This window comes from Petaurus breviceps, unplaced genomic scaffold (assembly GCF_028583685.1).
Source record: "Petaurus breviceps papuanus isolate PSGF00001 unplaced genomic scaffold, PetGlider_PUasm1.0 208, whole genome shotgun sequence".
NCBI classification, from domain to species: domain Eukaryota; kingdom Metazoa; phylum Chordata; class Mammalia; order Diprotodontia; family Petauridae; genus Petaurus; species Petaurus breviceps.
The window spans coordinates 15875198-15890652 of record NW_027185852.1 but is presented as its reverse complement, the minus strand read 5'-3'; the positions used below and the strand labels follow the sequence as shown (position 1 = coordinate 15890652).

The window sequence follows — 15455 nt, the reverse complement described above, 5'->3', positions numbered from 1 at the left end:
AGATGCAAGATCTTCCAGAATAACAAGAGATGACTTATCTCTATTGATTTCAGCTTTACAAAGTACTCTAGAACAAGCTTTATCACATCCAGGTGAGGCATTAACTAATTCATTCATTCAAAAAAAAACTCTTAATAATAGTAATAGCTGGTATTTATAAAGCACTTTAAAATCTGACTGGCCTTGACCACATGCTTCATTGGAGACTTGAGCAAGTAGGTGTCCTCCAATTGCCAGAACAACATGTGCTTTTGTATAGCCCTGGGGAAATGCAAAATATCCCACTTACCTCAGCTCCTTCCAGACACCAGCAGTAGGACCCCAGACCAGAACCAGGTAAGATGATAGACCCTTGTGGCCTCCAGCAGGGCCAAACTCCCATACAACCTCCTCAACACAGAACCAAAAATGAGGGTCCCCCATCGGTGTTCAAGGCTACATCAGTACAGTACCTGGTAAATAGTTAGGACCTGCAGCCTCTTGCCTAAGAATCTTGAGACAGTGCCCCTTCCACCCTGGGAGCAGAACTCAAAATTGAAAAAAAGGAAAAAAGTCCAAAAAAAGATCAGCAAAAACCAAAAACACAGAATATGACCACAGAAAATTACTATGGTGACAGGGAAGACCAAGACAAAAATACAGAAGAGGATTTCAATGCCAAAACAATTATGGGCAAAACCCCACAGAAAAATGGAAAGTAGTCTCAAGCCTAGAAAGCACTCATGGAAGAGTTCAAAAGGCATCTTGGGAACAATATCAGAGAGGTAAAAGAAAAAAAAAGGGAAAATAAATGAGAGCAATGCAGGAAAAATATGAAAAAAAAGAAGAAACAGCTTGGGATAAAAAACGGCTTAAAAGTACAATTGGCCAAATGGAAAAGGAGATACAAAAATCCACTCAAGAAAACAAGTCCCTATTGCAATTTGTCAAAAGGAAAAGGAAGTACAAAATGTAAACGACTCCTTAAAAGTTAGAATTGGGCTTGTGGAAGCTAACGACTCTATGAGGTATCAAGAATTCACCAAATTCAGAAAAGTTATCTAAAGTTCTGCTATTTTAAATTTTCTTGTGAAAGACTATCCCAATCAATGAATGGGACTAGTGTATGCACTGTCATGTGACTGTGGGTTTCAGGAAATAGAGTTTGCAAAGTTTCTTAATGTTAAAAAGTTTGGTGCCCCTTGGACTATGGATTCCCCTCCTGCAGAGTATGGCTCACCCATTGAGAAAGGCAGAAAGGCCTCTTTCTTCTTAAATTGTCCATTCTCCAGAAAATGTTCTGGGTTGAAAGTTTCTGGCGTAGCCCACTCCTTGGGGTCCCTATGCAAGGAAGTCAAGTTGGTCAGCATTATAGTCCCCTGGAAAAAAGAGAAAAGAACAGAGTCCAAGCAATTTTGAGGTGGAAGGGACCCTAGTCCACCCTCTCTTTTTACAGAAGAGGGAATTGAGGGTCTGGGGTAGTGAGGAAGAAGTGGCTAAGACCACAGAGATTTTTAGTAGCCAAACCTGTTGTAGAAATTAAGACATATTAGAGTAGGGGCTCCCAATCTTTTTGGGGTAACAGAATCCTTTGGAAGGCTAGCAAAGTCTTTTGGACAACTTCTCAGAATTATGTTTTAAAATGAATAGGATAAAACACATATGATTATAACAGAAACCAATTATATGGAAATGCAACCATCACAATTTAAATAAAACAAAATTATAAATCAAGTTCATGGGCGCTAGTTAAGAACTCTGCCCTTAGAGAGTCATAAATTTCAGATTGGACAGGATTGTAGAGTTTTTCTACTTCATCCCTCTCATGTTACAGATGAGTAAGCTAAGACCTGGAATGGAGGACTCACTGAAGGTCCACCAGGTAGCATCAAAAGGTACATATGAGCCCAAGGTGCCTCCTTCTAAACTGCAAGGTTTGGGCAAGGTTGATACCCAGCAGCACTGCGTGATCTGTCTTTCAAATGGCTTCTGTCCCTTCTGGGACTACATTCTACATAATACCTATTTATGAATCAGGATGTAAAATATCAAGCTTCCCAGATAGCAATGTGCCTAAAATTAGTAAATTACCTCATAATTCCTATAAGAAATGTGAGATACTGTGAGATACTGATGGGACTGGACATAAGGGGGTCCAGTGAAAGTCTTTGCTACAAGATGGTTAAAATATAAGATAATAGATTTAGGGCTTGAAGTCTTCTCATTTTTACACATGGGGAAAATGAGGCTGACAAGTGAAGTGACTTGTCCAGGGTTATACAGTAACCATCTGAGAATGGATTTGAACTCAGATCTTCCTGACTCCAGTTCCAGGTCAGCATCCACTGGGCCTTGTTGGGTTGGAACCTCCAACTTCCTTGTGTCTAACTATAAAGACACACCTGGGTATGTTTAGAAGGAGCTGTCTACACAGGAGTAGCTCAGAGGATTAGGCAAAAATTGGGGCAGAGAAGAGGGCAGTAAAGTATGTGTGCCCAGGCCTTCTGGTATCTTGTTTGTGTAATTGAGTAGGAGTGGCCCTGTCTCTGGCCTTAGAGATCCTGGAACCAACATGACTTTTAAGCTACGTCTTGGGAGCGATCTCTGCTTCCCCAAATGGATGAAACCATGCAGTTAAACCTGGGGGGGACCCAGAGGCCTCCCCATCACTTTACACCACAAAGGGGTCACGTGACTTGCCCAGGTCACACAGCTCAGCATTTGAACCCAGGTTTTCCAGCTCCAAGTTCAATACTCTCCCCACTACTCCAGTTTGTGTCTCTGCCCCCAGATTTAAACTGAGTCTTCCTTAACACTTAAGTTAAGGAATTCCTGCTCCTTCTCTAAAATATTCCCTTTCTTCTCCTCTGGACTTCCTAATTCCCACCCATCCTTCCTTCCAAGCCCACCTTGCTCACCTCCTCTTCTATAAAGTATCCTCATTGCCTTGTCCCATCATGGGCTTGTCCTCCTCCTAATTCCTTCCTGACTCACCAACTGGCTGTGTGAGCCTGGGCAAGGCACTTCCCCTCTGCCTGCCTCAGTTTTCTTATCTGTAAAATGGCAGTGATAGCAGCCCCTCCCTCGCAGGGTTGTGAGCGTCGACTGAGATGTTTCTAAAGTTTTTGTAAACCTTAAAAGGCAACGTGAATGGCACCTGTTTCTCAGTTCACTCTTGGGCTCTGTATTCCTCACAGGGTCTTCCAAAAGGTGATCAAACCAGTCGGTGAAAAAGCAATGAAACTTAGGCCATAAAACCTAAGTCTAGAGCTCAGCAGTGCTCAGCACAGTGCCTGATACATAGCAGGTACTTAGGGAATGTTTATTGATATGAGGGAATCCTTTGGCGGTGATGGAGCTCTAGGAAACTGGGAGCTGTTAAAATGATTTGTTTCTCATGATTTCCTTTTAGTCTTCAGGGCTTCTTGGAAAGGTGCAGCTGGATTAGAGCCTGGACCCAGGAAAGAGGGTTGGCTGAGCTGCCCTGGCCAGGTCCCCAAAGAGAAATCAGGGGGATGGGATATGAAAATAACTCCTTCAGAAATCTGTGCTCAGTGTCTGTCTGGGGCTATTTACCCCCAGTGACTGAGAAACCATTGCACTCTGGGTTAACATGATTTGTTTTGGACACAAGAATTTGCGGAAGTTTCAGGCTAGACCCATCATGCTTAAATGACTATGGAGTCCAGAACAGTTGGAGTGACATTTAATGATCCTCTAGTCAGACCCACGGGAGTGTCACACATAGGGAGCCTAAGTGCACAAAAGTAATTTAAACACAGGTTTAAAATTAGGCTTTTAAACCCTTTCCCTCTGCCTCCAAATCCACTCCTTTTTTTCTCGTGCAATTGTAAGAATCAATGATTTTAAGATTCTATTCCAATGTTTCTTCCCCTTTTTTAATGATGGAGCCCTTTGATAGTTATATGGTGACACTTATGCTTCCCTTCTCAGAATAACCTTTTTGAAGTGTAAAATAAACAAAAACCCCTCACTTATATGGAAAGAAATAACACACATATATACATATACATGTATCTCTCTATATAAATCGTACATATATGCATACACATGTATTGGTATATATGTGCATATATATGTACACACACACACACACACACACACACACACACACACATATATATATATACATTTAAAGACCAAATTCATGCACCCTTGACCAAGAACATTTGTTCTACACTATGTTTCTCCTTTCACCTTTTTAAAAAATCTATTATTTTATTTTTTGTTTTCAACATTCCCCTTTACAAGTTTTTGAGTTCTAAATTTCTCTCCGTCTCACCCCTCCCCCCATCCCAGGATGGCATGCAATCTTGACATAGGCTATACACATACCATTATATTAAACCTATTTCCACATTAATAATTTTGTGAGAGAAGAATAAGAACAAAAGGGAAAAACTATGGGAAAGGGAAAAAATAGAAAATAATATACTTTGATCTGCATTCAGACTCCATAATTCTTTCTCTGGAAGTGGATAGCATTTTCCATCATGAGTCTTTTCGAATTGTTTTCAATCATTGTCTTGCTGAGAAGAGCTAAGTCTATCATTGGTAATTGCAAAATGTTGCTATTACTGTGTACAATTGTTTGACATTCTTCTTACCCTTCCTGAATAGATGGAAACCATGGAGTCCCTTCAGGGTCATGGGAAAAAAAATACTTTACCTTTGGCACATGGTATCCACCCACTGTGGTATCAACTGTGGCCACCCTGGGCACGTTGAAAGGAAGAATATCACCCATTCTCTGAACTTCATGAATGGCTGCATTAGTGTAGGGCATATTCTCCTTATCATCCATGGTGGGCTGCCTTGAATGGCCAACCACCCTGTCAATCTCAGCTTGTATTTTTCCTGGAAAGAAAAGGGAAAAACTTTTAGGACCCTAATAATAGCTCCCTTATACAGAGTGCTTTAAAGTTTGCAAAATATTTTACAAATATATCATCTCATTTGATCTTCACAACAATGCCAGGGGAGTGAAATTGTTATTCCAATTTAACAGATTAAAATGAGGCAGACATAATTGAAGTGACTTGCTCAGAGTCTCAAATCTAAGTGGATTTGAACTCAGGGCTTTCCCATTCATCCAGTTTTCTCTATCATATGGGAAAGTAGTCACTCCTGGAGTTGGATGGAAGTTTGGAATGGCATGTCACCACAGGTGCCAAGTCCTATAAACTAGAAGGGGGAGACTTGACTGATTCATAGCAAACAAGGATTTTTGTTTTGTTGTGAAGACATCCAGGAATGTGGTGCCAAGGAAAGAATGCTGGAGTCAGGGACAGGAGACCTGGATTCTAATTTTAGCTTTATACCTCATATTGTGAATGTCCATGGGCAGGTCATTGAACCCCTTTGGGCCTTGCTTTCCTCGTCGCTAAAATGATCAGGTCAGAATAGACTGTCTCTAAAGTCTTTAAATTTATGTATATTATGCTAGTTTCTATAGCTTTATATTTAGAGTCCAGTGATCCCTGACTCCAAGTCACCCAGATGTAGAAAGCCATTTCTGAATAACAACATGGTAATTTTAGAAGAAAGATAAGGTGGCTCCCCATGTGAGCTTATCCCTAACAAAGCATTTGTGATGAACCATGTAGAGAGAAGCAAACTATTTCAAAACAAGTCAACAAGCATTTGCTAAGCACCTACTGTGTATTTGGAACCAAACCAACCAGAGACAGAGAAAGGCAAAAGACAGTCCCTGCCCTCAAGGTGCTCCCAACCTAATGATGGAGACACCATGCTAATGAGACACCTGCCAGATAATCACAGAGGGAAGGTACTGAGCTTAATGGGAATTGGGAAAATCTTTTCACAGAAGGTAGACTTTCATCTTGGAATTGTAGGATGCCCAGAAATTCTGGAGGCAAAGAGGAGGGAAACCATTCCAGGAATAAGTGGGCAGCCAGAGAAAATGTCCAGAGCTGAGGGATAGAGGGTGTTGTTGGTGGGATAGCCAAGAGGCCATTGGCACTGAATCAAAAATAGGTTTCAGGTACTAAAGTATAAAGACTCTAGGAATATAGGAAAGAGCAGCTCATCAATGACTTTTAATGACAAACAGGATATTTTATTTGATCCTGGAGATGATAGGGTGACACTGGAGTTTTTGAGTTCTAAATGTTCTCAGTTCTACTGAGTGAGGGAAATCACTCAATGGTAATTGAATGGGGGATGGATCGCAGTGGGGAGAGGTATGAGGCAGACATACCTGCCACAGACTGGAGCCACAGTACAGGTGTGAGGAGATGGGGCCTGGACCAGTGTGGGAATAGTGTCAGAAGAGAGGAGAAATTCAAAGATGTCTCCAAGGCAGAAAGAAGCAGGTCTTGGCAATCAATTAAGTCAGTATGCATGAGAGATCATGAGGAATTGAGGAGGCTTCCTAGGTTTTGAGACTGAGCTACTGAGAGGTTTGTGTTGCTCTGCATAGTAATAGGAAAGGGAGGAGGGTTTAGGGGGAGAAGAATGAGTTCTACTTTGTACCCATGGAGTTTAACATGTGTCTAGGACATGCATTTTAGTACAATAGGTAGCTGGAGATGAGAGAGAGCAGGTCAGGAGAGAGCTTAGGGCTGGATAAACAGACTTGAGAATTATTAGCATAGAGCTGATAATTGAATCCATAGGAGTAGATGAAATCTCCAAGTGAAATGGTATAGAGGGAGAAGAGAAGAAGGCCCAGGAAAAGAGACCTTTGAAATAACTATGGTGTGATCTGGATGCAGGTGTGACCTGGCCTGAGATCCAGCAAAGAAGAAAAGAGGAGGAGGACTCAGAAAGTGAGTCATGAAAATCTCGAGAGAAAAGAATATCAAAGAGATAAAGGTGATTGGCAACGTGAAAGAGAGGTCCAAGTGGATGAAAACTGAGAAAAGGTCATTCTATTTGGCAGTTAAGAGCTCATTAGTTTCTTTGAAGAGTGGTTTCATTTGAGTGATAAAATTGGAAGACAGACAAGTGTAATGGGAATCTGAAGATCTTCCCTGTCCTTTGGCCGATTGATAAGCTTAAGTGATTCTGAGAACCTTCCGTCATTTGAAAATACACTCTGCCCAAGAATAGGCTGATTGTGGTCACATGGAGCCTGTGGCTGGAGGCTTGTTTTCAGGAATGCCCACACCTTGTTACTTTGAGATTGGGCAGTGGGTAAAGAGGGTTGTGACATTCTGTGACCCAGGAGAAGGCTATAGATACTCTGATGTGAGGTTTTGCTTTGGGGCTCATTTTGGGAAAAGTTGTGTGATTTGACCAGATGAGACTCTGGGAAGCCATTGAACCCCCTGGCTTTGAAAACCCAGATGTTGGTGCTTCCCTTTCTGTTAACTAACTAGGTATGGATGTAATGGTCAGACATCTGAAAGCCTGTGTGTTGATCTGTTTCTCTGTCTGTATTTTTTTCTCTGTTTGTAATTTCTGTTTGTATTCTCTGAAGTGCAGGGTGCTGACTTTTCCCCCTGAACTAGGTAAATGATATATTTGATAAAAGCAGGATTGTTAACTCATTTTGAGTTGCTTTCCTTTTAGCAAAGCAGATCTAAGAATCTGTGCTAGCAGCAATCCTGGGTATGCTGGGTGCTTACTGCTACAACTAGACAACTAAGAATACTGAGATGACAGAAAGTCAATGCTCTCTTCTAGATGGCTTTACAGGGAGTTTAGTCACAAAAGGGACAACTAATATTGGGCAACAGTTAGTGGGGATGGATCACATAATTTGTTTTTCTTATGGATAGGGGAGAAACAGGTATATCGGTAGGTAGCAAAGAAGCAACCAGCTGACAGGCTGTGATTGGAGATAAATAAGAGAGTAGAAAAATAGATATGTCTTCCAAAGACAATGGAATGGAATGGGATCATTTGTGCATCTAGCAGAGTTGTCCTTGGCAAGGGTATGAGTCACCTCTTGATGTGAGATAGTATTGAAGGAGACAGTAGTGGTAGAAGGCATCTGGATGATATGAGATGAGGAGGAGGCGAGAAGAGGAAGCTCAAGGTGAATGGCCTCAGGATTTGCAGGAAAATTAACTGATACAAATTGAAGTGAATCAAACCAGGAGAATGTTGTAGAGAGTAACAGGAATATTATATGATGAAGAACTGTGAATGACAGCTATCCTCAGCAATACAATCCCAAAGGACTAATGATAAAATAAACTATCTGCCTGCAGAGAAACGACTTAATTTGTCTGAACATAGACTAGAGTGTGATATTTTTCACTTTCTTCATTTCTTCTATTTTTAGACATCTTTTTGCACAAAATGACTAATGTGGAAATGGTTTACATGAGTCCACATGTCTAACCTGTGTCTGATTGCTTAACAACTTAGGAAGGAAGAAGTAAAGGGAGGGATGGAATTTAAAACTGAAAGCTTTAAAAATGTTAAATATTGTTTTACATGTGATTAAAGAAAAAATAAAATATCATATATCTGTAGATATCAATTCACAGTAAAATATGAGGCAAGTTCCAAGGCTCAAATTGTTGAGGGAAAGCTAATTTCTTTTGTGAAAGGTTGAGGTCTCTGGAAAATCTGCTGCAGTGAATAGGAAACTTCATTAATTAGGGAAATGTAAAAGTCTTGCCTTGCAGCTATAATTATGAGATTGTGTAACATAAATTTTTAGTGGACACAGTATGGTTTGTGGTTTTCCCTACACTCATTTAAGGCATATGAGTGGAACTGAAGGCCATTGAAAGTGCAAGTGAACTAAACTGAATGCATGACCAGGCAAAAAAGATGATACCATAGTCAGGAAAGTGTAGATTGAATAGGTTAATAAAGGGGTCAAGATGGAAAGAGGAGGCGTGTGTGGCTAGCAAAAAGGTGATGTGCTGGGAGGGAACTGAACAATCCAGAGACTGGCAGTCAAGGAAGGCAGAGGGAGAGGTGGAACATCAGTAGATTGAGATCAAATATGGTAATTTCAGAACTCATAATATATTTATACATTATATATATAACATATAATATGTATTATATATAATATATATCTTTATATTTTTGTGGCCAACAGAAGAATCATTCATTTAAAGTAGCTTGTGACTTAGCTTATGACCATGATATAGGTTAATATACATAATATACAATATAAGATATAGTAATAATAGGCAATATAAATATATTTCAGAGTATCTTATACTTAAATTAATGCTTGTTGACAATGTGATTCTTAGCAACAATCTGGTTCTTAGTCTATTTCCCATCATTCCAGTGTGGTTATTATAGTAGAAGGAGCTGACTGCAGGGGTTTGAGGGTCACTTTGAATCATTCTTTTTCTTAAGAGATAGAGTAGACTTTATTGTCTCTAAAATACCTTTCAACTCCAAATCTAAAGACCTTACAATCTTCTGTAGATTCAATTTTTAATGCATCCTTCACTGAAGTATTCCTATTTTGAAATCTATGGAGATTTATCATATTTTATAGGGTACAAAAACATTTTTTAAAATTTTACTTTTTCTTATCATATGACTTTTCAAACAAAAAAGTTATAGTGCACTAAAATAATAATAATAATAATAACAACAACAATAATAATAATACCTGGTATTGAGGGGCGGACAGGTGGCTCAGCAAATAAGAGCACTGGCCCCAGAGTCGGGATGACGTGTGATCGAATCCAGACTCTGATACTTAACACACCCAGAAATAATTGGCCGTGTAACCTTGAGCAAGTGATTTAACCTCAATTGCTTTAAAAAAATAATACCTGATATTTATTTAAAACTTTAAAGCTTGCAAAACACTTCATGTTTGCTGACTTGTTTGATCCTCATTACAACCCTTTGCAGTAACAGCTATTATTATCCCCATTTTACAGGTGAGGACACAGAGGCTGAAACAAATTGTATAATTTGTTCAGTGTCACATGGTTAAGGAATTATTGAGGCAGAATTTGAATATATATCTTCCTGACTTCAAATGCTATATTTGCTCTACTGCCCAAGTCCACAACTCCCATCATCTGGGGACCTAAATGAAATGTTGATGTTAAAAAAGGGTCTGCATGATTGTGAAAAATGGTAATCACTGCTCTATTCCAATGAGATTGAAAGAAGATTATGCATGTAAAGTGCGCTTGGCAAACGTTCAAGCTTTCTAAATAGGAACTCTTCTGCGCAGACTTCTTCAGGAGTTCTTAGCCTGGTGTTATTACTGTACCTTGGATCTCTGGATAAACGGCCATAAACAGCAGTGCCCACCTCAGAGTGGTTGATGTTGTGTCTGTTCCAGCAAAGAAGAGGTCCAGGGTGCAGAAGACTAAATTTTTTTCTTCAAAACTAGAATGGATGTTATCCTTAAATTGAAAGGAGAAGCATCAGTTGGTTAATCCAAAACAATAATGAGTGCCCCCAATTATGAGGTGCTACACCCTCTGTGGGGTCTTGGGAGGGTCCAGGTCCAGATACTGGGCTTCACATTAACCCCCGAGGATACAGTAACTGTTCGTAAGAATAAGAGTTCTTCTTTCTTTTTTTTATCTTAGAAATTTTATTTTCCAGCTACATGTAAAGACAATTTTAACATTCTTTTTTATATAAAATGTCGAGTTCCAAATTTTCCCCCTCCTAACACCTCTCCCCCCACTAAGACGGTAAGCAATTTGATTTAGGTTATATCTGTGCATTTGTCCCAAATTTACCCCATTTCCTACAGTCTTCATCCTTTGCCTTTTCTTTCACATTAGCCAATCTGGAGGTACGTTAATGTTGTTTTAATATGCATTTCTCTAATAAATAGTGATTTAGGGCATTTTTGGTATGATTATAGATAGCTTTGGTTTCTTCATGTGAAAGCTGCTTGTTCATATCCTTTGACCATTTCTTGATTGGAAAATAATGTGTATTATTGTCAATTTTTCAATAATGATTTAGATAATTTTTCATATCGCTATAAGTTGTATTGATTTCTTCACTGGAAAGTTGCCTGTTAAGTACTTTGACGATTTATTAATTGGAGAATGACCCATATTCTTTTAGTTTTGACAACATTCTTTATATATTTTATATGAGACCTTTATCTGATAAATTGTCTATAGAATCCCCCCACCCCCATTTTCCCCTTTTCCTCTGATGTTGGCTACATTTGTTTTATTTGTACAAACCCTTTTTAATTTAATGTAATTGAAATTATACATCTTATACCTAACTTTGCTCTTTAATTCTTGTTTATTCATAAGTTTTTCTCCTATCCACAATACTGATAAATTATATGTTCAGTTTTCTTTTAACTTTCTTGCAAAATCTCTCTTTATATCTAGGTCATGAATCCATTTTGACCTTATCTTGGTAAATGATGTAAGATATTGGTATATACCCAGTTTCTGCCATACTGCTTCCAGTTTTCCAGACAATTTTTATCAAATAATGAAGTCTTATCCCAAAATTTTAAGTCTTTATATTTTGCAAATGTAAAATTATTTTGTTTATTTGTTGCTGTAAATTACATGTTTACTCTTCCATTGATCTGTATTTCTATTGGTCAGTTGCTATGAGATAGTTTTGATAATTAGTGTCTTAAACACCATTTAAGGTCTGGTATTGCTAAAATTCCTTCCTGTATACTTTTAAAATTATTTCCCTTGATGTTCTTGACTGTTTTTTCCAAATGAATTGTGTTATTATTTTTATTAATTCACATTCTAATTTATAATTACTATTTGTGAATTTCTATCTTATTTTTACTTCCTATTTTCCTTCTCTGTATCTTTTCATCCTATCCCTGTTACTTATCTTCTCCTTTTACCCCCTTATTCCTTATTTTAGACAACCCTCTAAAAGCCACTTATTTATCTACTCACCTGACCCTCCTAATATTAATTTATATATTCTTCTAATGGCCTCTCCCTCACCCTAATCTCCATCACTTCTTCTCAAGAAGTTCATAAGACTTCTCAAACTCTCCAGATGAATATGTTCTTCCCTCTTCAATCCAGATAAGATTAAGAGTCGAATATTAGCAGCCTTTTACTCCCACCTGCTTGCTCTGTATTAATTCTTCCTTTCATGCCTCATTTTTATGAGACAACTTTATCCTTTTATGCTTTTTCTATCCAATTTTATTTTTATAATTGCTTCATCATACACAATTCAGCCCAAACCTTTCTTTCAAACTATTTCTGTAATGGTAACAGTTTTAACTACTAACAATTACCAATAATAAGAACATTTTCATATATCATAAATAAAGTTTGACCTTAATCAGAGCATTATAATTACTCTTCAATGATTTCCTTATATTTCTTCCAGTTCTTTTGTATTGAATTTTCCTTTGATTTCTGGTCATTGGTTACAAATACTTGAAATTTTTTAGTTCATCAAATATCTATTTTTTCTCATTAAAGATTATACTCAACTTTGCTTGATATGTTATTCTTGCATGCAATCCAAGCTCCTTTGCTCTTTGAAATATAATTTTCCACAAACTAACACCTTTTAGCTTCTAGGACTTGTGAAATCCTGATTGTCTTTTTCTGCAGTATTTAAATTGTTATTTTTTCTTGTTTTCTGTAATATTTCCTGTTTAACCTGGGAATTATGAAACTTGGCTATGACATCCCTGTAAGTTTGCTTTTGGGGATCTCTTTCAGGTGGTGACTGTTGGATTCTTTCTTAATTTTTACTTTACCTTCTTTTTCTAGAACTTCAGGGCAATTTCCTTTAATAATTTCTTATAATTTTGTATCTAGATAATATTCTGATCATAATGTTCAGGTAGACTGACAATTCACATAGTTTCTCTGCCTAATATTTTTTCTATATCAGGTTTTTTTTTCTACTGAGATATTTCAGATTCTCTATTCTTTCTAGTTTTATTATATATTGTTGTCTTATAATGTCATTTCATTTCACTTGCCCATTTCTAGTATAAAAAGAATTTTCTTCCTTACGTATTGTATCTCTTTTTCTAGTTAATTAGATGTCCATAATTTTCTTAGATTTTTAATTTTTTCCTAAATTTTCCTCATTCTTATTTGATTTTTTAATTCCTTTTAAAATTTTCTTTTAAGATTTTATTTTTGAATTTGTGACCATTTGACATATATCAGGTCCTTCTTACCATTGTTTTCTGAATTCTGTCTAGTGGTTCAACCTCAGGGACTCCTCCCTTCCTACCCAAGTCTCAGCCCTGCTATCTGGAAGATGTTTTTGCTTGTGGTATTTCTCTCACCTCTCATGTGCTCACTCATTTTTTTAAAAGCAAAAAAAATTATATACTTTATCAGATCTCTCTCTGGAGGTGGATAGCATTTTTTTTCATCCTGAGTCCTTTGGAATGGTCTTGGATCATTGTACTGATCAGAGAAGACAAGTCTTTCACAGTTGATTATCATTACAGCATTGCCATTACTGTGCACAATTATCTCCAGATACTTCTCAGTTCACTTTGCATCAGTTCATATAGGTCTTGCCTTGTTTTCTCTGAAGTCATCCTCCTGATCATTCCTTATAGCACTATAGTACTCCATCAAAATCACATGCCACAACTTATTCAACCATCCCCCAACTGATGAGCATCCATTTCCAATTCTTTGCCACCACAAAAGAGCTGCTATGAATATTTTTGTACATATAGATTCTTTTTCATCGATGTCTTTGGGATACAGACCTAGCAGCAGTATTGCTGGATCAAAAGAATGCACAGTTTAATAGTCCTTTGGGCATTGTTCCAAATTATCCTCAAGAATGATTGGATCATGTTAGCCAATCAGATAGGTGGGATGTGGTACCTCAGAGTTGTTTTAATTTGCATTTTTTTCTTTTTTTTAAAATTAATTTCTTTGTTTCCTTTTAGTTTACAGGATTCAATTCCACAATTCCACATTGAGTTTCACATTTTGTCCCCCTCCCTTTCCCCCTCCCCTGCCCCATGATGGCATATAGTCAAGTACAGGATCTGTAAATACTTTCACATTATACATTAGTCAGGTTATAAAGATGGATCGTATCAGATGGAATGAAAAATGGTAAAGAAGACATAAAACCAAACAAGAGAAGGAAAAAGATCAGGTATTTTGCTTCCACCTGGATATAAATTCAGTTCTTTCTAGTTCTTTCTCTGGATGCACATATTTCTCTCCATCATGAGTCTTTTGGGATTGACTTATATCACTGCATTGCTGAGAATAGTCCAGTCTATCAAAGTTGGTCATCACGCATACGTTGTGTCTGTAATTGTGTACAAATTTCTCCTGGTTCTACTCTTCTCACTCAGCATCAGTTTGTATAAGCCTCTCCAGGTAAATATGAAGACCATCTGCTCCCTGTTTCTTATAGCACAGTAGTATTCCATAACATGCATATACCACAACTTGTTCAGCTATTCCCCAATTGATAGGCACCCCCTTAATTTCCAATTCTTTGCCACCACAAAAAGAGCTGCTATAAACATTTTTGTACATATGGGTCTTCCTCCCACTTCTATGATCTCTTTGTGATATAACCCTAAGATTGGTATTGCTGGGTCAAAGGATATGAAAGTATTTATAGCCCTTTGGACATAATTCCAGATTGCTCTCCAGAAAGGCTGGATCAAATTGCTGGATTCAAAACTCCACCAGCAATGCATTAGTGTTCCAATTTGCCCACATCCTTTCCAGTATTTGTCATTTTCCTGTTTTGTCATCTTAGCCAATCTGACTGGTGAGATGTGGTACCTCAGAGTTGTTTTGATTTGCATTTCTCTAATCAATAGTGATTTAGAGCATTTCTTCATGTGCTTATAGATATCTTTAATTTCTTCCTCTGAAAATTGCCTATTTATGTCCTTTGACCATTTATCAATTGGGGAATGACTTGTATTCTTATAAATTTGACTCAGTTCTCTGTATATTTTAGAAATGAGTCCTTTGTCAGAGACATAGTTTGTAAAGATTCTTTCCCGATTTCCCACCTCCCTCTTAATCTTGGTTACATTGGCTTTGTTTGTACAGAAGCTTTTCAATTTCATGTAGTCTAAATTATCCATTTTACATTTTATGATTCATGTTTAGTCATAAAGTCTTTCCCTCTCCACAAATCTGACAGGTAAACTATTCCTTGTTTTACATGACAGCTTACAGTATCAACCTTTATACTTAATTCATCCACCCATTTAGACTTGATTTTGGTATATGGTGTTAGATAATGGCCCATGCCCAGTTTCTGGCATACTATATTCCAGTTTTCCCAGCGGTTTTTGTCAAATAGTGAGTTGTTATCCCAAAAACCAGGCTCTTGGGGTTTATCAAACAATAGATTACTATAGTCATTGACTTCTGAATATCGTGTGCCTAATCTATTCCATTGATCCACTCCTCTATTACTCAAACAGTACCAAGTAGTTTTGATGACTGCTGCCTTATAATACAGATTGATATCTGGTATAGCTAGTTGACTTTCCCTAGCATTTCTTTTCATTAATTCCCTTGATATTCTGGACCACTTATTCTTCCAAATGA

The 15455-nt window shown here is 37.7% G+C and overlaps 1 protein-coding gene across 1 annotated transcript in view; it reads right to left on the bottom strand.

The window, feature by feature from the left end:
• The window catches only part of LOC138165291 (cytochrome P450 2J2-like), a 38721-nt gene that overhangs the window by 4129 nt on the left and 19137 nt on the right, over positions 1-15455 (bottom strand). Inside the window, exons 6-8 of the mRNA XM_069093459.1 lie at positions 10178-10313; positions 4670-4857; positions 1220-1358 (exon numbers count right to left, since the gene is read on the bottom strand). Coding sequence (XP_068949560.1) covers positions 1220-1358; positions 4670-4857; positions 10178-10313 — 463 coding nt within the window. The remainder of the gene's footprint in view (positions 1-1219; positions 1359-4669; positions 4858-10177; positions 10314-15455) is intronic.